The sequence below is a fragment of the Gobius niger genome (genome assembly GCF_951799975.1).
Source record: "Gobius niger genome assembly, chromosome: 11".
Classification (NCBI taxonomy): domain Eukaryota; kingdom Metazoa; phylum Chordata; class Actinopteri; order Gobiiformes; family Gobiidae; genus Gobius; species Gobius niger.
In genome coordinates this window covers 16,983,959-17,008,836 of record NC_136862.1, presented here as the reverse complement: position 1 = coordinate 17,008,836, position 24,878 = coordinate 16,983,959, and the positions used below count along the sequence as shown (strand labels likewise).

The window sequence follows — 24,878 nt, the reverse complement described above, 5'->3', positions numbered from 1 at the left end:
TTTTATAATGTAAATTGTATGTTTAGTTACTTGTAGGTTGTTCACGTTGTTTCCTCGCGATATTTAAACCGGAAACTCAAAATGGCGACGGATCACAAGCGCTGATTCAGAACGGGCTGTTTTCTCTATTTTGACACTTTCTTACTAGACATTGACATGCAATGGATATTTTTCGTCACTTTCTAGCATTTCAAAGCAATCCTATCATGATGCCCTAACAGTAAATGTTTATATTGTTCAAGTTCTGGATTAAAAACAAAGCAAGCACAACTTGAAACAGGTAAGTGGATCGAGAAGCTATTAGCTTGGTAGCATGGGAGCTAACTATTTTTAATATCGGATCTATTACATAAAAAATAATAAATTGCACGATACTATATGATCTAGTTTAAAAATAATAATAACGCATTGTATCACTTGGTTTGTTTCTACTATCGCTAGGTTCGCAGCCTTGTGCTGTCCCCATAGGTACAGGCAAGCCCGCTCTTACAAAATAAGTTTGTAGTAGCCTACTGCATCTCTTACAATGCAATATTATTGTTATGACTGCACGCCCTAGTCAAAAAGCCCTTTAGGAAACCAATTGCAGGAATATGTTTATATCCTATTGAATTCCAATCAGAATCATATTGAAAATTCTATAAGATAATATCTTATAGGTATTATAGGATTTAATCTTATAGGATTTCTATACGAATTAATGTTAAAGACAAAACCGTGTATGTGTATGTGTATGTGTATGTGTATGTGTATGTGTATGTGTATGTTGATACATATTTTTGGCAATATGTTTATTGGAATAGGGGAGATAAGTAGTACAAGAAAGTATTGATCTTGTAGAATTACAATTTCCAAATGCATTCTCATATGATTATGCAAATCCTGTTGGTGTCCAATAAGATTCTGATTGGAATCCAATAGGATATTTTAATCTAAAATATTTCTAAAATGATTCTTAAAAATCAGATAGGAATCTTAAGGAGTTTTTGAGTAGGGTGCATCTAACTAACCAATGATATTCACATGCAGTATTAAAATCTGTTTTTGTTTGTCTTTGCATCAAATGTACCTCTTGATCACAGTGTTGCAATCGTGTTTACTTATATATTTCCACCTCCACCTCCTAGGTATTTGCTTATCTATATCAAACTCCAGTGACCACGGCAATCTAGTTTACTCCATATTTACTTAGTTTATTCTATAATTATAGTATTATTGTGAGCATGTTAACTGGGTGGCTGTATTTTACTTAAAGCAATGGCGGAGGAACGGCGGCAGAAGCAATGTTCAGTCAGCATCCCCACGGAGTCCATGAAAGCCATGGCAGAATCTGTTGGTGTGGGACAGCTTCAAGAAGACAGCTGTGTGGCCCTGAGCGAGGAAGTCAGCTACAGAATCAAGGAAATTGCTCAAGTAAATAACATGATGTCTTATTTACACATGATATGTTTTACTTAGGACCAAGCCAACTATTAATGTTTTTATTATTGCTTTTTTTAATAGGATGCACTCAAGTTTATGCATCATGGAAAACGACGTAAACTCACCACCAGTGATATAGATAATGCTCTTAAACTCAAAAATGTTGAGGTAAGAGGAAACGTCTTGATGTCCGAGCATTTATTTTATTTATTTATTTTGTTCAGATGTGGTTTGTTTACTAATTTCACACTTCAATATTTCCGCATAGCCCCTGTATGGGTTTCAGTCCCAAGAGTTTATCCCTTTTCGCTTTGCAAGTGGTGGTGGAAGGGAACTACATTTTTATGAAGAAAAGGAAGTTGACCTCAGTGACATAATCAACACACCACTTCCCAGAGTTCCACTTGATGTCTCCCTAAAAGGTAACTCTTGAACTAACTGCAAAATAAATGATTATAATCAGAATGGATTTTATTGCCACTATCAGTGAAGGTACATTCACAAGCTAGGATTTTTTCCCATGCATTAAACTATACAGTAAAGTTTTGTACACATTGATTGATAATGATTCATTTAATATTCTTTTTCATGTAGCTCACTGGTTAAGTATTGAAGGGATGCAACCATCAATTCCAGAAAACCCTCCTCCTGGTAAGTCACCTGTGCCCTTTGTTTAGACTCGTTAATTTATTACTTGACAAGGGCATGTTTATAAAGCGTGCATGCAACTGATGTGATGAGTATAAAAGTTATAGCTTGTGTTTGTGATTTAACATGCACTGTACTGCAATGTTTCTTGCTATTTTGATTTGTAGAACTTGTGCAGCTCATTAATTGTATGGTTTTAGTCATGTATAACAAAAGCATTATTATTGTTTTAGCGTCAAAAGAGCAACAAAAGACAGAATCAACAGAGCCACTCAAAGTTGTCAAGCCTGGTCAGGAAGAGGATGGGGCTATTCAGGGAAAAGGCCAAAGTGGAACCACCTCAGATAGCAAAGGTCAGAGTCTACTTTTTTTGGTTCAAAAATATAAGTTGTAGTTAAATCTGCTCTATAAATGTACCGTTTTTGGTGTGTATTTTTTCAAGGGAAAGACAAGGGGATGATCAGGTTGAAGCCACGCAGCACTCATGAGCTCTCAGTGGAACAGCAGCTCTACTACAAAGAAATTACAGAGGCGTGCGTTGGTTCATGTGAAGCAAAGAGAGCTGTGAGTTTTGTGATCATTTATTGTTTTGATCTCTACATTTTACCTAGATTCATTTTACGAATCACATGATTTCTATTTTTGTGACTCCTGCATTGTGCTTTGTCTTTTGCCCAGGAGGCATTACAGAGCATTGCAACTGATCCTGGCTTATACCAGATGCTTCCAAGATTTAGCACATTTATTTCTGAGGGGGTAAGAAAATATTGTACTCCATTTTTTGTGCTCCTTCTCCTCTTGAAATACAGTGTGTTCAGAAAGTAGTCTAATCAAAATAAGTACTAATTCTTAAAAAAAAAAATCGTTCTGAACCCATTCGATGTTGTGCCTTTGGAAAAGACTGACTTATTGTTTCTTATAAGGTTCGTGTAAATGTGGTACAAAACAACTTGGCTCTCCTGATTTATCTGATGAGAATGGTCAAAGCTCTTATGGACAATCCAACTCTGTACTTGGAGAAATATGTAAGCAAAACTATGAACACACATTTCTATACATTCAAAACATTCTTTTATAAAGTGCCTTTGTGTTTGTAGTTGCATGAGCTGATTCCAGCGGTTGTGACCTGTATCGTGAGTAAGCAGTTGTGTTTGCGACCTGATGTTGACAACCACTGGGCACTGCGAGACTTTGCCGCTCGACTAATGGCTCAGAGCTGTAAAACATTCAGCACGACGACTAACAATATCCAATCCCGCATCACAAAGACATTTACAAAGGTAAGGAAGTATTTGAAGTGAGCTAAAGCGTAATATGGCTTTGTTTATATTTCTTATATGAAAATATACATATTCTGCATTTTCCAGAGCTTGCTCGATGAGAAAACCCAATGGACAACACGATATGGCTGCATTGCTGGACTTGCAGAATTAGGTCCTGATGTAAGTATTGTATGCTCTTTCTTTGGTTGATTGATGCTGTATGGAAAATACCTCATGTTTTGTCTCTGTAGGTGATTAAGACACTTATTCTTCCACGGCTTGCTGTAGAGGGTGCTCGCATCAAAGCAGTGATGGAAGGGCCAGTGATTTCCAATATTGATAAAATAGGAGCTGATCATGTTCAAAGTCTTTTATTGGTAATTTATTTATTTGCACTAAAATGAGTTATGATTATCAAACATAGATGTATTCATACAACTTTGTCTTTATTTTTTAATTTATTTTTAGAAACACTGTGCCAGCGTTATTGCAAAGATCCGCACTCAGCCAGACAATGTGGATCAGTATCGCGCAGAATATGGTTACCTTGGACCCATGCTTTGCTCTCATGTCATGAAGGCTCGAAACCAGGCCGCACTCCAGGCACAGCAAGTCAACCGAACCACATTAACAATCACACAAGTAAGTAAGAAATCACACAAATGTGTAAAATTGTGTTCAGGTGTGATAAAATAAAATAAATTGTCTTGTAGCCGCGGCCGACGCTCTCCGTCTCTCAAGCTGGTTTGAGTGGATCGACAGGACCCAGAACTCCCAGCATTATCAAAGTCCCAAGTTCTTTAACCCTGATGTCACCTCGCCCTGGGACTCCATCACAGCCTTCTCCACCTGCCACGAAGTACATTGTGATGGCAACCAGTGCAGGGGCTGCTTCTACTCAGCAGGTACATTGATTTATTTTTTATAGATATTTTTACATTTTATCCTGCCTTTTGTGTTCTGTACGACTAAAGTGCTTAATTCGGCAATGTAGCAATTCAAGGACGTTTCTTTTTTTTCTTTTAGGTGATCACCCTCAGCTCTTCCCAAACCGCAGTCACTAGCACTGTGCCAAGCGCCTCATCTACCTTACAGCCTCTGGTAAAACTCGAGTCTGGAAGTGGGACGGCTTTAACCGCATCTAGACCTATGCAGAAATACATTGTTGTGTCTTTACCCACATCAGCCTCCTCTTCCTTGGAGACAAAAAGCTCAATGCTTCAAACCTCCATCTCCACATTAGACCCCCGATCCGACTCACCGGGAGCAAACACACAGTCGCCACACTGAGTCATTTTAATGATTTTAACACACTGGTGCAGCTGGACACAACTATTGAAAAATATCGGAACTCTTTGACGGAGCAAAATATGACAAGAAATTGTAAATACTAGAATGTCCAGTGTAAAATGTCATTTATTTTGTCTGTTCGTATATTATTATAGATTTCATGCTTGTTTTTTTTTTACTCCAAAATAAATCTGTTTTGTATAAATTACATCTGTAAGTGCAGCTATTCTTTGTCTTTAATGTGGTATGTCATCTCTATACAGTGAGATACTGCGTTACTCACTAAATATTTTGAGTATAATGGGAAATGGTTATTATTGGTGATATAACAACAAAGCAGATGTGTTTTTAAACGGCGCTTGGTAAGACATGACTACTATTCCCAGCAATCCTAGCGCGGGGACAGGGAAGCTTTAACCGGATGTCTTCCCTGTGGTCAACTCGTGCAGAGAAAGTCAATCTTCCGAATTTGCCGGGTATTCCTCATTTTCCTCTTCAATCGGGAACGTGACTTTTTACGTGACTTCTGTTAATAAACACAACGTCTGTTGATAACTAAGTATGAATTATAAAATACGAGCCGCAGGAAAAGAAGACTGCAAAGATGTAGCGCGAATGATCATGGTGAGAGCGCGCACTCGGGCTACTTTGTCTCAGATTTGTTTCAGTGGCGCGTGAGGCACGCTAACGTTGTACTTTTCAGGAGTTGGCTGTTTTTGAAAAGATGCCAGATCAAGTGCAAATATCTCACGAAGGTAACTCTGCGTTAAGCTTTGCACCTGTTGTGGATGGGCGAAGTTCAAATACCCCAATCCCCCCCCCCCCCCCCCCTTTTTTTTTCCAGAACTGGAACGTGACGGTTTCTGTCAAAATCCATTTTTTGAGTGTCTGGTCGCCGAGGTATCTGACGAGCACAGATCAAAAGATGGTAGCCTATTATCTTATAAGTCTCAGAACTCCTTTGTAAACATAAAAAAACACAATATACACTATTTTGTGTGCAATTTACAGGCCACACAGTTGTTGGATATGGTCTTTACTTCTACACTTACAGCACATGGAAGGGACGGTCGGTTTACCTGGAAGACCTCTATGTGATGCCAGAATTCAGAGGTGAAAATGAAGCCAAGATCAGAATAATAATAACATTATGATGCATTTAAGATTTTTTTGACTTCAGGTAACGGTATTGGCAAAGGCTTGATGTGCAAAGTTGCAAAGGTAAAACTCCTTATGCCATGGAGGTTTTGTTGTGGTTATTGTATGTACTGTATAATGATTGTAAACTATCCTTTTCCCCCCAGGTTGCTGCAGAGAAGCAGTGTGTGCGTCTACAGCTGGCTGTTTTAGACTGGAACTCCCCGGCTCGAGATTTCTATGCAGTGAAAGGTGCTAAAGACCTCACTGACAGCGAAGGATGGCACTTCATACGATTTGATGGTCTAAGTCTTGATAACTTGGTAAAGGATGCGCCTAAAGATTAGTCCCGTGATGTTGTCTCTTTTGCATTTTTGCTGCAGTTCCTTAAAATTGAAATGGTGGCATGTCTTTGTCTTTTTATAATGCACGATTAATTTTAATAAACAAATGTGCTGCTAAACAAATACAGTGTTGACAATATTAATCATGACGAAGAAAATGAAATCCTCTGAACAAACAGCCATCACCGTTTGTATCCAACCTTATAACCTCTAATGTCCAACATAAATAGGCGCTTCGGCTGCCGTAATTTAAAATTTGGTTGAAAAATTGACCTTCACAAAGACAAGTAGACCTGTGTGAAGTTGCAGATGAGTGTAAGTTCAAGGGTAATTCCATAGTTGCCACTGGGAGGTGCCATGGGTGCCTGTTTGAAGGTTATATGACTGTACAACTTGTTGCTCACAACACAAGCTGCACTGTTTCTGTGATCACTAAACTAATCCTAAAACAAATAATGTGTCTAGTGCTCGGTGATAAAGCATAAACATGAAAGGTCTAAAAAAGCAATAATGCACACATTCCACTGTTACTCCAGAGTGAGCGTCCAAATACTTTATTATAATGTTTTTATTATGTTATAATTTCTAAAGAATGCCTCCGGTAACTTTTTAAACATAGGCATACCTACAAAATTCACTCACCGGTAATTTCCATTAATCAAAACAAAACAAAGGGACCTGAGTTACAGACAGAGCGTAAATATTGGTTTTAAAACCTCTCCAACTTGTGTGTTTCTTCCATAGTTGCTGGCACAGACTGAGATGACATGATTTCTGGTATAGGGACGGCTGGTACAGATATTTCCTGTAATGCACATTGGCATTGGTGTTGTATTGTATTTCCCTTTTTTTCTTCATCAGAATAATACTTACACTTTTTCATGCAAATAGGAAACATGCTCCTCCACAATTTTCCAGTGTCGCTGAAGACCAACCAATGTCTAGGCCCTCTCCAATCTCACACCTGTCCACTGAGCAGGAATAAGAGGTACTGGAGTGTCTATTGAAAATGATGGGATTTTTACAGTGAGTTAACTTGAGTTTTACTAACTTTGTCCCTGGATAAAACTGGTAAAAACTGTGAGGTTGGCTGCGTACTAGGAAACAGTTTTGTGCAAATCCCTTAAAAACACACACATATTAATGCTTTAAACAGTACTCTAACCACAATTATCATTATAGTCTTTACCATCGGTGTCTCATGACAAGACCTAACTATTTGACTTACCCTATAATAGTCATGGCTTAAATATTTTCACTTTAGTTTGTTTGACTGGAATGAATAAACCCAATATCTAAATTTCTTCATCGTAGACAACTTTTCTATGTAATAGAATTAATAGAACAGGACAAGTCTTTTTTTTTTTGAGTATCACCCTCAGCTCTTCCCAAACCGCAAACAGATGAGGTGCTTGATGAGGTGCTTGATACAGTGCTGGTAACTAGCACGGCTTTGACCGCATCTAGACCAATGCAGAAATACATGTATTTTTACCCAAATCTGATACATCTCCTTGAAAATAAAAAAGTTCTGTTCTTCAAATCTGCATTTCCACATCTTTAGACCCTTGATCCGACTCACCAGGAGCAAACACACAGGTGCCACATTATTGCTTTCAACACATTGGGGCAACTGATCACTACTACAGGACAACTCAAAATCCTTTATGGAAAAAAAAAATGACTGAGCAAAATGTGAAAAGAAATTGTTAATACAATAGTGTCCTGTGGAAACTGGCACCTTTATGGTTTCGTTGTGTATTATTTTAGATTGCATGTTTTTTTCGCCCTCTAAAATGACAAGTGCAACTGGTTTGTTTTGTGATTTTTTGGTATTATTCTTATTCTTATACTTATTATTATTATTATTATTATTATTATTATTATTATTATTATTATTATTATCATCTCAGCATTTGAGCTGTTATTATAATTAATAATAATATAATAAGAATAAGAATAATATAATAATATATTATTAATATTATTATTATCATTATTATTAATTATTATATCTTATATTATTATTTTTACACAACGGATATTTATGACTACAACTCCCAGATATCTTAGCGCGCTTGTGTGTGGGAACGGTTCGAGAACCGGTTAAACTTGTTCCCGATAAGTGTGCTCGTGCGCACGTAAAATTATAATCTCGAAGTTTGCCTGGAGTTTTACCTGTTCTGTTTATGAACCTAGTGTTGTTAAATAATCAAAAATGAAATACATAATACGAGCCGCAAAAAAAGAAGACTGCAGAGATGTAGCACGAATGATAATGGTGAGAACCAGGTGAGAACGCACTCATTAGCTTAAATGATTCATGCTAACACGTTGATTATGTTTCAGGAGTTGGCTGTTTTTCTTAAGGACCCAGACCAAGTGAAAATATCTCACGAAGGTAATTCTAATTGGTGTTAAATTCTGCACTATTTTATATATATATATATATATATATATATATATATATATATATATATATATATATATATATATATATATATATATATATATATATATAAAAAACTCGTCCTCACCCTCCGCGGGCGGTTTCTTTTTCCTCCTGCTCGGGTCCTCTACCAGAGGCCTGGGAGCTTGAGGGTTCTGCGCAGTATCTTTGCTGTTCCTAGAACTGCACTTTTCTGGACCGAGATGTCTGATGTATTTCCTGGGATCTGCTGGAGCCACTCCTCCAGTTTGGGGGTCACTGCCCTGAGTGCCCCAACGACCACGGGCACCACTGATGCCTTCACCCTCCAGGTTTTCTCCAGCTCTTCTCTGAGCCCCTGGTATTTCTCTAGTTTGTCGTGTTCCTTTTTCCTGATGTTGAAGTCGCTTGGTATTGCTATGTCGACCACAACGGCTTTCCTCTGCTCTTTGTCCACCACCACAATGTCCGGTTGGTTCACCATTACCATTTTGTCCGTCTGTATCTGGAAGTCCCACATGATCTTGGCTCGGTCATTCATTCTATATGAGTATATGAGTATATATATATATATATATATATATATATATATATATATATATATATATATATATATATATATATATATATATATATATATATATATATATACTCAAAAAACACAATGTAACTCCAAGTCAGTCAAATTTCTGGGATATCAGACTGTCCAGTTAGGAAGCCACGCTTACTGTGAATCAATTTCACTTGGTGTTGTGGAAATTAAACAGACAACAGGTGGAAATGAGAGACAATTAGCAAGATCACTCCAAAAGAGGAATGGTTTTGCAGGTGGTGACCACAGACCACTTCCCTGTCTTCATCCTTTGTATCGTATTTTTGGAACACTTTTGCATTTGTCCAGTGTTCTCACCACTAGAGGTATCATGAGGAGTATCTACAACCCTCAGAAGTCGCTCAGGGAGTGATGCTCATCCAAAATGGCACGTCCATTCGTGCTGTGGCAAGAAGGTTTGCTGTGTCTCCCAGCGCAGTGTCCAGAGCATGGAGGAGATACCAGGAGACAGGCCAGTACACCCGGAGACCTGGGGGGGGCGACCGAGGTCAACAACCCAGCAGCAGGACCGCTATCTGCTCATTTGTGCACGGAGAAACAGGAGAAGCACTGCCCGAGCCCTACAAAATGACCTCCAGAGGGCCACAAATGTGCATGTTGGTACTAAAACGGTCAGAAACCGACTCCATGAGGGTGGTATGAGGGCCCGACATCCACAAGTTGGGCCGGTGCTTACTGCCCAACACCAGCAGCCCGATTGGCATTTTCCCGAGAACACAGCGATTGGCAGATTGGCCAATGGTGCCCTGTGCTCTTCACGGATGAGAGCAGGTTCACCCTGAGCACATGTGACAGACGTGACAGAGTCTGGAGACGCCCTGGAGAACGTTCTGCTGCTGCAACATCATCCAGCATGACCGGTTTGGTGTCATGAGGGGGAGGGATTTCATTGGAGGGCCGCACAGCCCTCCATGTGCGAGCCAGAGGTTCCCTGACTGGCATTGGGTACCAGGATGAGATCTTCAGACCTATTGTGACCATAATCAGACCATATGCTGGTGCTGTGGGCCCTGGGTTCCTTCTGATGCCTGATAATGCCAGGCCACATGTGGCAAGAGTGTGTCAGCAGTTCCTGCATGATGAAGGTATTGATGTTATGGACTGGCCTGCCCGTTCCCCAGACTTAAATCCAATAGAGCACATCTGGGACATCATGTCTCGGTCCATCCATCAACGCCACGTCGCACCACAGACTGTCCAGGAGCTGACTGATGCTCTAATCCAGGTCTGGGAGGAGATCCCTCAGGAGGACATCCGTGGTCTCATCAGGAGCATGCCCAGGCGTTGTAGGGAGTGCATTCAGGCACGTGGAGGCCACACACACTACTGAGGATGATACAGACTCGTTTGGAGGAATTTCTACAGAATTTGGATCAACCAGTGACCTGATTTGTCACTTTGATTTTGACTATAATTTTGGATCCAGACCTCCAGGGGCTGAGAATTTGATTTCCATTTATCATTCTTATGTTATTATGTTCTCAACACATTGCCCTACACTAGGAAGAAAGATTTTCATCCGAAAAATCAAATCGAATTGATTGACATCTAGGATGTGTTTTTTGAGTGTGCCCTAAGTTTTTGTGAGCAGTGTATATATATATATATATATATATATATATATATATATATATATATATATATATATATATATATATATATATATATATATGTATATTTTATATATATATTTTATATAGGCTATAATTCTGATAGTTTTTTTTAACTTCTCTTTGCATCTAATGTCCTTAGAAGTTGGTATTTGATATTTACTCTGAGAAGTTCCCTTTCCGTTACTGCCTGTTAAAAACTTTTTTTCCCTTTTTTTTTCCTATCTCTTAACCCCACCTGAACCGAGCCCATTTTCTCCAGTTTGGCACTACCCAAATCTAAAAGCCTCTTGAAATAAGCGTCAAACTAGTGTTGAAAACGCAACATAAATGTGACAAAAAAGCTACAGAAATGTGACAGAAAAGCAACAATAACAATATAAACAGGCGACAAAAACACGACTTAAAAAGTGATGAAAAAGCCACACATGAAAGCGACCAAAGACCGACTGAAAGAGACTAAAACGGGCTGGAAAAGCAACAATAACGTAAACATAAACGTGACAAAAAGTTATGATCAGTTTTGTAGGTCTTAGCTTTCAAATGAGGCATTGCACTGGTCTAGAGGCTGTAAACTCCAGTCGAGGAGCTTTTAGATTTGACTAAAGCCGGTTAAGTTGGGGGGTAAGAGGTTAATATATAGCCTATGTATTTCAGAACTGGAACGCGACGGGTTCTGTGAAAATCCATTTTTTGAGTGTCTGGTCGCCGAGGTATCTGACGAGCACAGATCAAAAGATGGTATTAATTTGTTGCCTATTTTTTTATAAGTTGCATAATTATTTTGTAAACATGAAATTACCATTTGACGGCATTTGCGTGTAATTTACAGGCCACACAGTTGTTGGATATGGTCTTTACTTCTACACTTACAGCACATGGAAGGGACGGTCGGTTTACCTGGAAGACCTCTATGTGATGTCAGAATTCAGAGGTGACAGTGAAGCCAAGATCAGAACAATAATAATAACATTATGATGCATTTAAGATTTTTTTGACTTCAGGTAATGGCATTGGCAAAGGCTTGATGTGCAAAGTTGCAAAGGTAAAAGTCATTATTTTGTCTTTGAGGTTTGCCTGTGATTAGCTGTATAACTAACTGTTAACTGTCCTGTTTTCCAGGTTGCTGCAGAGAAGCAGTGTGTGCGTCTGCAGCTGGCTGTTTTAGACTGGAACTCCTCGGCTCGAGATTTCTACGCAGCAAAAGGTGCTGAAGACCACACTGACAGCGAAGGATTGCGCTTCTTACGTTTTGCTGGTCTAAGTTTTGATAACTTAGTTAAGGACGCTCCTAAAGATTAGTCTGGTGATGTGGGTTGGCATTTTTGCTGCACTTCCTTCAAATTCTAATCGTCTCCATGTGTTAGTCTTTTTATAATGAAAAAATAAAAATAATTGTAATAAATGTTGACAATATTAATGGAGGAGAAAAAAAAATTCTCAGATCAAACAGCCATCACCGTTTGTACCCAACCCTTTGTCAAACATAAATGTCTTCTCTATTCAAGGGTTAATTTTATTTATTTGTATTTATTTATTTGCCTCTTGGAGGTGCCAGTTATAAAAGTACTTAATGGAGAGACAATTCAGTAAATAATTAGAGTTGGGATTCGAACCCACTCTAAGGATGTGGCAATATTCTGCCATATGTGCAGCAGCCTAAACCATTCAACTGATGGATCCACAGTAAATTTTTCAATAAAGAAATTTGGAATTTGTTTCATGGATAACTTCTGTGTTCTTTCATTTAGTTTTTTATTAAAAATGCTTTCAGTCTTTACCCCATATCTTTTGATGTTTGTGTTTGGGACATTAGTTGCTGTATTTTCCTGGTTAGTTTACGCATATGAAGATCAGAAAGAAATCAGATTACCGGTATATTAATATTAGATAATCTATGTCAGATTTGACTGTTTACGTGTCACATCAATGATCTGAGAATTCCAGAAATATGATCATGATCCAATCCTTGGTCTGCATGTAAACATAGCCGTTGTATAACTTGTTTATATACAGGTAGTACTGCATCTGTGATCACTATAACCTAGTCTTAAAACAACATTATTTCTCTAGTACTCTGTGATAAATCATAAACTCGTAACTTGAAAAGAAATACACTTTTTATTAGTCTATTTAAAAAAAGAAAAAAAGCAATAACAGTCATAATACACACATTCCTGCAACAAGAAACAGATGTGATAAACTTTCAAAGATTTGAATCTGAATATGTCTTTGGACTGAATGTCCAAATACTTTAATGTTGAGGATTGTCATTAACTCCAGTAACTTCTTTAAATATAGGCAAACACACAAAATGTCTGTACAAAATGACACAAAACAAATAATTACATGGTTCAGACAGAATTTAGAATAGTTGTATCATTCCTTACAATCACAATCAACCACATTTTCTTTAAAAAAAAAAATCAAACTATGTAGATGCACTCAAAACATAAACAATAGGACCTGCGTTACAAATATAGAGTAAATATGTTTTTGAACCTCTCAAACATATGCGTTTCTTCCGTAGTTGCTGGGCACAGACTGAGATGGTGCCATTACTGAAAAGACATTACTTCTGGAGGCCGGCTGGTACGGATATTGACTGTAATACACAATGGAGAAAATGAAGGTTTGTGTTTTCGTTTGGTATTCCCTTTTTTGTCATCAGAATGATACTTACACTTTTTCATCTGACGTGTTGCCCCAGCACGCAAACAGGAGACACGCCCCTCCACAAATGGCCAGTGTCGCTGAAGCCCAGCCAATGTACAGGCCCTCTCCAATCTCATACCTGTCCACCGAGCAGGATTAAGATTACTGACGTGTCTTTTGAAGAAGGTGGGATTTTTACAGTTGGTTTTCATGAGTCTACTTACTTTGTCCCTGGATAAAACTGGTCAAAAAATTGCTGTGTGATGTTGGCTGCGTACCAGGACACAGCTATCATTGTGCAAATCCCTAAGAAAACAGAAAAACGGTCCGTTATAGAAACAGAATTACAGCCTCAATGATGTTTCTGCCTTTACCATCAGTGTCTAACGATCTTTAGACTTCAGTTTGTTTGACTTGAATGAATAAACACATTGTCTACATTTCTTAAATGGCATCATAAACATAAACATCTTTCATAAAGTGCTCATTGAAAATATTTTAATATACAGTATGTAATATGTATTGTGTAGTTTAAAATGGTCTAATATAAACATTGGTCGTTGCTGCCTTTTGTGCCACAGCTCAGTCGATAACCTTTTGAACAGGTGACTCAGTCCCTGATAGCTTGTCTTTTGTAAACACAGAGTTTCGGATTTGAGTGTTTTTACACACACTGAGACACAGATTAAGAAACAGATATATATGTATTTTTTATCAAGTTACATGTGTAAATCTAGTTTGTCGTTACCTTGTAATAGAAAGAACACTCCTCCTATGGCAGCAATCCTTCCTTTTAGGACATAATTTTCTCCTCCAATTTTAGAGCACTGCATCCCTGCTAGAGTCCCCACGAGACCAAATGTCCCAAAGACAATGGAAGCGATCATGAGCGCGCGCGAGGCCTGGATGTACCCTGCACACAAACACATGAGAAACAGGTAAACATCAGGTTGGACAGTTTACTTTGTACTAAACAGTTCATCAGAATATCCAGAGCAACAAAAAGGGGGGAAAGAAGTTGGGTGCTTGCCTATTGAAAAACATAATCATATGCAATATAATATGATTTATAGTAAAGTGTAATGACAAGAAAGGAGTTCTTTGTTATGGCGCCTCGCTTTATCTTATCAGGTGTTTACTGTCACATCTATTACTGCTCTATTATGACCATCCAAAGTGCATCAGGTTTATTTATATACAAATTCTTAAACAATAAACAATACAATATGGTTATTTACTATGCCCTGTTACCAACATGACATCTTTGTTTCATATTAACTCCGCATTAATTCACCAAGCCTCAGAAGCATGAGAAGGTTTGGCTGTGTGCCTGATAAGCAGCCATCAATAAACGAATAAAACCACATTTGACTGAAGAACGTACCACTCAGCGCCAGTAAAGAAGGAAAGTCTCGGCAGTTGTGGACTCCTGTTGAGTCTGTAGCACAGGACATCCAGAGGTTCTCATAGATGGTGGATGTGGTGATTACATTACCATCCACTGAGGACACCTTCCAGTATCGATTAGGCAGAGCAATCCCAACCATCAGCCAGGCCAGAAAAGCAAGGAAGAACGCAAACGCCTCCACTACAGCATTCATTTTGGCTTAAATTCCCTGATTTAAGGTTTTACAAAGTTATTCTGTCCTTCTCTGAGAGTTCGATCTCTGAGCTTTTTGTTTGGCAGTGTCGTGTCGGACTGCTTCTCCAATCCACAGCAACACCTTCGCTGTGGCTCTTCAGAAACTGTGAGATCAATGATTAATGCCAACTTATAATTTGCCCCATTACTCTTTATTCAGACTTTCAAAAAGCCAAGTGTTTGCATAACTTCAGAGACAACACAAAAGTCCAACCTTCGCACTCGTCGTCTATGGACCCACAGCCATTAGTCATGTCTCGACACCTGCTTTGAACGCTGTGTCAACGTTATCAAACAGTTATTGATGAGGAGCAGGTCTCGTGTGCTCCCCGCGGCGCAGGGGGCAGATGGGAAATGTCCGCAGGGCGTGAGGAGGCTGTGTGGCTGACCTGCAGGTGACCAGCATCACTGATAAATCTATTTGCTTCTCACAACCGTGCCCTTATAGAGTCGTCTGCAAATGTCCTGGGACGTCTACTCATAAGGCTCAATGCAACATGCCACCAGAACATGTGGTGCTTGAGATTTTCAACCAATTTCTCAAGGTGATTAACATGATAGAAAAACAGACATTTGTGCTCAAATATAATATATATCACCAATTAAACCCATCTCAGTTACAATAGTTACAGTAAACTGTGAATAACCATAATAAAGACATAAATAGATAAATAACACATTCTTTTTTGGACATATTACATAAGAAATACATGTAGCAGATGCAGTGATTCAGAGTTGATGTTGGTTTTTAGTTTTGTTTTTAAATCAATGCTTTATACATCATTACACATATTTAAATTAGATTAAATAAATGGCACAATCTACTGGGCACCAATCAGTAGATTGTGATCGAACTACTGATTTTGCCAAAGCCACATACATTGGAAATTGGGAATAAAGAATGGTAAAATTGCTATTTAGAATCTATTGCAAATGAATTGTGCAACCCCCATAAACACACACAGACTGAGAAAAAGACATGTTTCCTTGAATCAGTGCGACTTCACAGGGTTTGTCCGTACAGTTGGAAAATGCACACTCAGCGTTTACACAAAGCTGAATCATCAATAAAAAAAAGCTATTTATTCTTTCCATCCTGCTGACTTTTTGCATATTTCAAACACCATTTCTTACATGTATTTCTTGTCCACACAATTAGCTGTTTTATCTTTTTTTTTTTTTTCTACTTAAGAAAATATACTGTTCAAAATTGAATGTTTCTTACCTGGCAGAGCAAAAAGTGAAGGAAAGTCCCTGCAGTTGTACAGCCCTGTGGAGTCACTGGCACAAGACATCCACAGGTTCTCGTATATGGTGGAGGTTACAATGACACTGCCATCTTGAGTGGACTCTCTCCAATACTGATCCTCCAGTGAAACAAAAATTAAAATCCAGCTTACAAAGCCTAGAAATAATGCTACAGCTTCAACGATATCCCTCATGTTAAAAACAAACTGATAAATAATTAGCAAAATAAAGAGAAAAAAATAGAGGTATCCAAGTGCAAGGAGCTCTAATGGCCACTAGTGGATCTGATATACATTTTGGGAGTGTGAGAACTGACTAAGGATTTTTTTCTCATGCTCCAAGACTAATTTGAGCATTGATTTGCTGGCTGTACCAACATTATAAGACCTCTATTCCCGCCCAAAATTGATGACATTTCACTTGCCTTGTACGTTGCCATAGAAATATGACTGTGCATTGAGCCCTTTTTACCCTGTTTGATTGTTTTAGGTCATGCATATGATAAAGCAATTTTCACAACCTCATGTCACCTGGACCGAGGGGCTGCAAGACGGGATCGTTTGGATAGTTTTGGCAAATCACTTTTTGCAAATTTTTCTGACATATTTGAATTCAGTGTCAATGAACCAGATGCATTTTTTGGTGATGCACTATTTGCATATTTCAACTCTCAATGCAAAACACTTGCATGTTACTGTTCTACTTAAGTACAGTTCCTGATGATTTGTACTTTACTGGAGTAGTATTTTTTGTTGAGAACTTATTACTTTTACTCTGCTTTCAACTCCACATTACATTTCTATGAGTTTTTATAGAAATGTAGTATATATTACATATATATTTATATATATTTAAAAAATAAAACTATGATTGGCTTAATTTTATGAAATTTTAAAGCTTTATGATGAACATTCACTGGTGCTGTGACGTACAGTCAATGCCACTGACTCAAGAAACAAGGTTTGTCCTCATTGCGCTGCCGTACAGGTGGTGAAATGGGGCGCAGTCTTCATGTATTTGAAGCCTCAAAGTTATGATTCACAACACTTATTTAAAACAATTTGTACTTTCTACTTTGAATACTAAAGTATTTTCTGCAGCAAGTACTTCTGTGCTCTAACTTAAGTAATTATTGGAGTGAGTAACAGAAGTACCTGTACTTCTGCTCAGACGAAAGTAGACACCACTGATTCCAAGTGCATTGCCTTTCTTCTATCTTGGACATTGTCTTGTCTTTTAAGGAATTGGTAGCTTGTGGGTTTAGCAAAGTCGTTCTCTTTTTCATAAGCAAATAGTACAATCAGAACAGGCTCAAATGATTTATTTAAGTGTGGAGAAACTGTCTATTATTGGTTAAGTATTAACACGTGTGATTGTGGACAAAGCAATTACATCCATTGAAATTATTGTTTGTCTTTTGAAATACAGCAATGACACAGTACAGTGGAGTTAATAAAAGAAAAGTGGAGAGAGCCCAGGCTGTATGGCACACCCATATTTATCAATTTGCTGTACATTAAGGCAATAGCGCGTTTATACTTTGTCCGCTCCCCATATGTCTTAGTACATTTAAAGGTAAAGTTAGGTGTCAGAGGTTTATGACTGGCATTCTTGCTTTCATCTGTATCTTATCAAAAACCTTCAGCAGCCCATGATCAGGAACAAAGTTCTGCCATATACTGCACCAAAAGGATACGAACATTGAGACTTAGGATTATTGTCCTTGTGTTAATATTTTATTTCTCGGCCCTGTGTGACCTTAAGTGTTCATTTTAATTGCCTGTGTCCGCATTGACCTCCTGCGCTTAAAGGGAGGGTTCGTTTGAAGCAGACGTTTTTATTCTCGTGCTTGACTTCAGACTGCGAGGTGAATTTAAGGTGAAGTGTTGGACAATACTGGCTTACGCCGCTTTATAAATTAGTGACCGAAAAAGAGTTGTCATGTTTCCTTGTCGAATCCTCACCTGAACTGGCTGCACATTGCGATAGAAATGTCAGTACTAAAGGTCTATTAATCCCTGTTTAAACAATGCCACACTTTAGGTTTCAACAGTCACTGCACTTGACGTGGTTTCGATGAAGTCACAGCTTTGAGCAGTTTCATTTTAAATTCACATAGGGCGGCATAATACGAGGGAAAAAAGTGCTAAACGATAGTCTATTATTTTACGATTGTCTAAAGATGAATAAAAACTGGAAGCAATTTTTTCCCTCATCAGACGGTCAAGCCTTAATAAAGACCGAATGGTTACTTTTGGTTAATAAAGTCGTTTATTTATTGATCTGGCAATTGTTTGTTGATTAAAGTGATCAGTCTGAAAGTTTGCAAAGTGAGCAAAGACAGAGGGAAATTTGAATTCCTTTAACCAGAAACCCCTTCTTAGTTTGCAAAATGACCAGAGCAGGAACAGAATTTTCAGAAGTAAACGATCAAGCCCCCAATGCCCCTCCTCCTTCACAAAAAATAATATATTTTATTACTTACTTTATATCAAAATGCAAGACCAGGTGGTTGATTTTGCACATTTTATAACATTTGTAATACATTTAGACTTCCACACTGTCACTTTAATCAGAAATTATTAGCTTTTATATTTATATATTTATATATTTATATATATATATATATATATATATATATATATATATATATATATATATATATATATATATATATATATATATATTTATACTTATTTGAATGGAATGGAAGCTTTTTATTTCTTGCGATTTGGATATTTAATCTGCTGATATTGTGAACTCTGCTCTAATAGTGTGTATCAAAGTCAGAACAATATTATGCAGGTGGATATTGGCCTCAACACAGCGCTACTGTAGCATTATTTATGGTTTTATTATGAATAACAAGCATCTGATAAAGTGAAGAGCAGCCAGAAATATTGCAACAAAATAGTCAACAGGATTTCCCTCGAAGTAGATAACAAATGCAGTAATTAACGTTGTGTCATTAGGCCATTCTAACTAGTGTAATTGAATATACAATATACAATTTTTAGAACTGTTGCCTATTTTACTGTTTATGAGTCTAAATTTAAAATCAATATTAATGTGATCAAGTGATATGAGACAGGGAGTCGCTTTGTAACATTTATTAATCATTCATTGGTCATACGGCCTTTGCGATGCCCAATCCCGTCAGACCTTGGAAGCTAAGCAGGGAAGGGCCTGGTCGGTACTTGGATGGGAGACCATTTAGTAACACCAGGAAGCCTAGCGAATGTAGTGTGTGAGTGAGTAGTTGGTGGTGGTCGGAGGGGCCGATGGCGCAGACTGGTTGCCTCGCTTCCATCAGTCTACCCCAGGGCAGCTGTGGTTATTATAGTAACTTACCACCACCGAGTATGGAGTGAATGAATAATGCAATGTAAAGCGTCTTTGAGTGTCCAGAAAAGCGCTATATAAAACCGATGCATTATTATTCTACTTTGATAAAGTTTACAATGTAAGAAGCATTTACTGTAAATAGATATTACACTATTGATACAATAGCTTTCAGATACATTTACATTATTTTTCTCTACAAAATAAGTATGTGCTACAAAAATATTTACAATGTGTTAACTTTACTGGCCAAAAGTGCAGTATTTACACGTAAGCATTTGATCAAATATTTTAATGTGAAGAGTTATTTTACTGTACGTCAAATGTTTTGTTTCATAAGAATCACCTGTACTTATATGATCTCACAGGTATTATGTAGTATTTTACTTTAGCTTGACAACTATTAATATTATACATTTACACAAATAAATAGCCATCACAAAAGGACGCTATAATCTAACAATACTTTAAATTTGAGTGTGATATCTTGTTGCGTTGCTGATATTTTTCAGAACATGGCACACCCTCCACCTTTAGCTTCTACAAAATTGGGGTCGAGATCGTTCGGCAACTTGCCGCTCTCTCCCCAGATGTTCAGCTCTCCGAACACGCCGGTTTCAATCATCTCCTCCTGCCACGGGATGGGGATGTTTCCTGAAGAAAACTCAGTGAAGAATTCAGTGTCCTTGTTGTCCATAACTATGCCCTTGATGGAGCTGAAGGCTCCCACGTCATCCAGATCTTTGGCATAGACCATTCTGGGATCCGGGACAAATGGAGGGGGAAGCATGCCTGTTCAGAAAGATGGAAAAGTGTTTCAAATGCTCTCAAATGTTGCCATACTGTTTGTGTATCAGTGTGGCATGAAAAGTTGCGTACCTGCTTCTAAACGACCCCAGTTGACGTCCTTAAAGAAGGGTTGATTCTTGAGTTCAGCGCACTCATTATCTTTGAACCCTAGTCTGTTTGCTGAATCTTTCATCATCAAACCTTCACAAATATCTTTACAATTTTTACTGAAAGCAGGAGTGTAATTGACAGGGTCATTTATGATTCTGCGAGCCACTTCTTCATTTTCAACCTGAGAAGGAAGAAAAGTTATTTTTGGAACAAGAGCCTTTTTTAAAATGTTATATTAAATGTTGTACCTTCTCCCCTCTTATTCTGAAGGGCCCTTTGGCAGCGATCATCTCATACAGAGTGACTCCCAGAGTGAAGTAGTCCACACAGTAGTCATACTCCTTCTTCTGCAGCAGCTCTGGGGCCATAAAACCTATACCGAGAAAAAGCAGGGCTTTAATCTCTACACATCTCTACATAGTTGAATGCTTTAGATTTTACCCTGTTACCTGGCGTTCCTGCATAGCCACTGGTTTTGTCTTTTCCTGGGGGGAGTTCAACAGCAAGACCGAGATCAGACAGACGCACATGTCCTGAAACAAAAATGTTTAATTTCAAAACATTATCTTATTTACAATGCACTTATTTACGGTATCTTTGCTGTTGAGTTTTCTTTGCATTTCCTTGTTTATATGTTTGAATTGTACAAATCATAGTTGATTTTCTTTGTGCTGTAGACACACAGGACTCTGACCTGCGTCGTCAAGCAGGACGTTTTCGGGCTTGAGGTCTCTGTAGACGATTCGGTGCTGGTGCAGGTGCTCCAGGCCACAGATGATCTGAGCTGTGTAGAAACAGGCCCTCTGCTCATTGAAACCAGGGTTTTTCTCATCCACGTTGTACATGTGAAACCTATGAGGAGACCATTATACATATGTGGACTAAGAAACGCGTCCCTTCATCTATATTGCACAGTGCGAGTGTACATTAACTGAGCTTTATCTCTCCCAGCCCGGCTTATTAGAGGGGTTGAGCTCAGGTGAGTATGCCCTTTTGGTTAATAAAGCAGTGTTGTCAGTTCAGTGCATATGTTCAAATATATTCAACTTAAAAGCTACCTGAGATCTCCTCCATTCATGATGGTCATGACTAAGCAGAGCTCGGTCTTGGTCTGGAAGGCATAAGCCAGAGTCACAATGAAGCGACTGTGGACTTTAGCCAGGATCCTCTTCTCCACCATGGCACCCTGAAAGAAAAACAAATGTAAGGATAAAAAAAAGTCCAAGAGTCATGTTTATGCCTTTTTTTTAATATATATAATACTACTGTTAATAAAACCGCATGTATAGAAAGGGTATGTAAGAGTTTAAGCATAAACCTTTTACTCTGTTCAGTGGATACAAAGATGTATATCCATCATTTGAAAGGTTTACACTTGTGTCTGAAGCTGAGAAGCTTTGGGAGGTCTTTAAGACGCTCACAAGCCTCTTTGCATTGAGCTGCCGTGAGCTTATAATACTGGCTCACCATCGTTGTCATTTCTCTACAGGGTCTAATTTTATGAATATACACTAAAGTGATCATATGTTGTAGAATTATTTTTTGTCATTGTCTTACATCATAGCCCTTGCGCTTCTTCAGGCGTTTTTTGTCCAGTTTTTTGTTGGCATACATCTTGCCTGTTGCTTTTGCTTGACAAGCAAACACCTCCCCGAAACCTCCTTTCCCCAAGACCCTGAAGTCCATGAACCAGTCTTCGTTGACGGGCTGACCCTCCAGCCATTTAAACTGAACGTAGCGCAGGAAGTACATGCTGTCCTTGAACCCCGCCAGAGCGCTCTTCTCCAGATATTTGAGCAGCTGCTGTTGGCTCTCCTTGAAAAGGTCTCCGTGCAGGTTCTTGTGATCTTCTTTCACTCGAGACACAGCTTTCTCCTCCAGGAAGCTGCAAAAGGTCTTTGACTTGGATTCAAAGTACTTATTGACAATTTTCTGGGCCTTCTGGAGTCTGTCCTTTTCTTGGCAGACTGTATAATCTTCGATATCTTTCCACAGCTGCCCAGCGTTTTTATGGGTGGCATCACTTTCTAGATACTGTTGAAACAGACGTTTTCCGATAGGCTGTTTGATGCACATGCTGTCAAATGTGCTGTCTACAATTGTTTTCATGTGCTCACATTCTCGAATGTGAGGGAGTTTGAGCTTGGCACGCATCTTCTTGTCTCTCACGTTAGCTGCAGCGGCCCCATCCACGCTGCCACGGGCTGATACATAGGCCGAGTTGGCCACCACTGTCTCCAAGCCACCAATATCCATTGTTCAATCTGCCACAAAGAAAACCAGCATGAACATTAATGTTGTCAATATGAACTTAATGTCTCACACAGAACATGATAGAAGTGAGGCTTATTGCAACAGAGAGATTACATCTAACCTAAGAATGTGCTGCTCCCTGCTGTTAGGTTAATGTTACTGGCATATATGGCAATGAACTATAGTAGTGTTCTGTCACTGCACAGCTACAGACACACTGATAAATACTCAGAGAGCAAGCAGAGGAAGGACCACTAATCTCAGACTTAACCCATTTGGGTGTATATTTCATGTGAATAATCTGTTCTGTCTTGACCTGGTTTACCTAGATGGATTCTGTCAGACAAATTCTGTCCCGCCAGACTTGACATAATCCAATTAACACTGACTCTCGATACCAAAGACTTACTTATTGATTGATGATTGACCTGTTTGGCAAAACCTGGTCCTGCTTTAGATTAAACCCTTTTGTGTGATTCAGCAGATACTAATGAGCTCATCACACCTTGAACACAGCAATATATAAAAGATATAAAATATAAATATAAGAGATATAAAAGCACTGTACCCTTTTTTTTACATCATGCAAATGTTCACTACAGTATGAATGTAACATAGATTATAGTTTTTCGTTGATTATTGATATATAGAATATTATGTTCAGTAAGATAAAATCTTACCTTTCTCTCGTGCCAAATCGAAAAAAGGTTTACTCCAGATTGAGTAAAATAAAATAAAGTCTCCCTGTCTCTTTCCTCTATGAGGATCCCGGAGTCCTGTGTGGCCCTGGCTGTCCTGGCTGTCCTGTGACTGCAGCACCTACAGCATGGTGAGTGGAGATGAAGAGGCATCCGGTTGAGGTTTACACAGCTCTTGAAATCCGACGTGATAGTTCATTAGCTGGAGAGGATTACATTTTCACATTAGTGAAGGGAGGGACTTGGTGTTACTGCAATTCAGCAGGTACTGTGTTTGCTGCTGTGGTTTAAATGTAATGCAATGTACAGTATTAAAAAAATGCATTCCCACAAATGTTACAGAATATAACAGAAGTGACATCTCTTTTCATGAAGCTTAAATAAGTATTTACAGATCAGATCAATTGGATTAACTGGCGGAGGTGTCTGAAAGCACAGTGCAGAATCTCCAACACCATTTCTTTTTGAGTAAGCGGCCTGCATCTCACACAATTAGCAATTAACATTAATGTGTATCTACATGCCACCTAACTAATGATAAAATCTAGACTTCATGCACCAGAGAAAGGAAGGTAAATGAGATGGCTTTGTTTCAGTTGAGAGGATTTAGCAACAGCTTCAGGAAATTGAGAGGAGGGATTTAGATCATGCAGCTAAAGAGGAAAGTATGTCAAACATCCCAGTGCACCTGTGATTCATGATGTGATGAGACCAAGAATTAGGTCTTCAGCAAACATATATCATTGAAACTCGATATTGCACAACAGATACATAAATTACAAGATCTGGCATATCACAATTATGTTTAGTCAGATACTTGCAAATTGTGTCCTCATGCGTCCTAAAACTCAAGTGAAGTTGTAATAGTTTTGGGTGGGGAAATTAAATTAAATGTTAAGCAAACTGAAAACAATCTATCATATAGCTGACTGTACATTTTAGCCCATTTAATTTCCTCTGCCTGAGGCTTGGGGTTGTTAGACCCTGAACACAAATCCTATTTGAAGAGGGTGGAGGAGATACAGATTTTACCCTCGCCTTCTAATCCTGCTCAGCCACGGAGGAGAAACCCACCACCAGAAAATTATGTCTGTCTTTCCTAAAGAGTGATTTCAAATCTGCTCCTAAAAATGTTGTAATAATAAAAACGTTCTATATTTGTTTGCTAATTCCTACATGTGCACAGTGTCTGTGCTTTTGAACCAAAGACATAATATTTTCTGTGTGGTTTATTCTCCATGAATCTTATTATAACTCTAGACTACATTTATTAACATTTAACATTTCTATCATATACTGTATATCATGTACAGTTAAAGCCACTCTGCATTAGATTTCACCCACTTAAATAGAATAGAACACAAATATTTATTTTTTCCCAGAAAC

The 24,878-nt window shown here is 38.4% G+C and overlaps 4 protein-coding genes across 4 annotated transcripts; 2 read left to right on the top strand and 2 right to left on the bottom strand.

Moving 5' to 3' along the window:
• Positions 1-81: 81 nt before the first annotated feature.
• On the top strand, positions 82-4,803 carry taf6 (TAF6 RNA polymerase II, TATA box binding protein (TBP)-associated factor). The gene is made up of 15 exons (XM_079566412.1): positions 82-280; positions 1,256-1,413; positions 1,504-1,590; positions 1,691-1,844; positions 2,017-2,073; positions 2,304-2,423; positions 2,513-2,634; positions 2,749-2,826; positions 2,994-3,095; positions 3,168-3,350; positions 3,438-3,512; positions 3,584-3,709; positions 3,801-3,974; positions 4,046-4,237; positions 4,359-4,803. Exons 2-15 carry the CDS (start codon positions 1,258-1,260, stop codon positions 4,620-4,622), a joined length of 1,890 nt encoding a protein of 629 aa, XP_079422538.1. The 5' UTR covers positions 82-280; positions 1,256-1,257; the 3' UTR covers positions 4,623-4,803.
• Positions 4,804-5,089: 286 nt separating this feature from the next.
• Positions 5,090-12,085, top strand: LOC306970752 (uncharacterized protein). Its single transcript, XM_079566779.1, has 13 exons — positions 5,090-5,246; positions 5,326-5,377; positions 5,467-5,550; positions 5,634-5,735; positions 5,803-5,843; positions 5,927-6,105; positions 6,443-6,455; positions 8,322-8,384; positions 8,453-8,504; positions 11,412-11,495; positions 11,587-11,688; positions 11,759-11,799; positions 11,877-12,085. The coding sequence occupies exons 1-13, from the start codon at positions 5,184-5,186 to the stop codon at positions 12,054-12,056; spliced, it is 1,056 nt and encodes a 351-aa protein (XP_079422905.1). The 5' UTR covers positions 5,090-5,183; the 3' UTR covers positions 12,057-12,085.
• Positions 12,086-13,259: 1,174 nt separating this feature from the next.
• Positions 13,260-15,010, bottom strand: LOC306970896 (claudin-15-like; the record flags this gene model as incomplete). The annotated part of the gene is made up of 5 exons (XM_079566971.1): positions 13,260-13,359; positions 13,438-13,548; positions 13,634-13,715; positions 14,158-14,322; positions 14,794-15,010. The coding sequence occupies 5 exons, from the start codon at positions 15,008-15,010 to the stop codon at positions 13,260-13,262; spliced, it is 675 nt and encodes a 224-aa protein (XP_079423097.1).
• A 5,095-nt stretch (positions 15,011-20,105) lies between these two features.
• grk1b (G protein-coupled receptor kinase 1 b) lies at positions 20,106-22,912 on the bottom strand. The gene is made up of 7 exons (XM_079566970.1): positions 22,099-22,912; positions 21,600-21,727; positions 21,236-21,393; positions 20,991-21,074; positions 20,790-20,914; positions 20,521-20,722; positions 20,106-20,433 (listed from the first exon to the last, which is right to left on the bottom strand). Exons 1-7 carry the CDS (start codon positions 22,795-22,797, stop codon positions 20,150-20,152), a joined length of 1,680 nt encoding a protein of 559 aa, XP_079423096.1. The 5' UTR covers positions 22,798-22,912; the 3' UTR covers positions 20,106-20,149.
• Between the last annotated feature and the right edge of the window lie 1,966 nt (positions 22,913-24,878).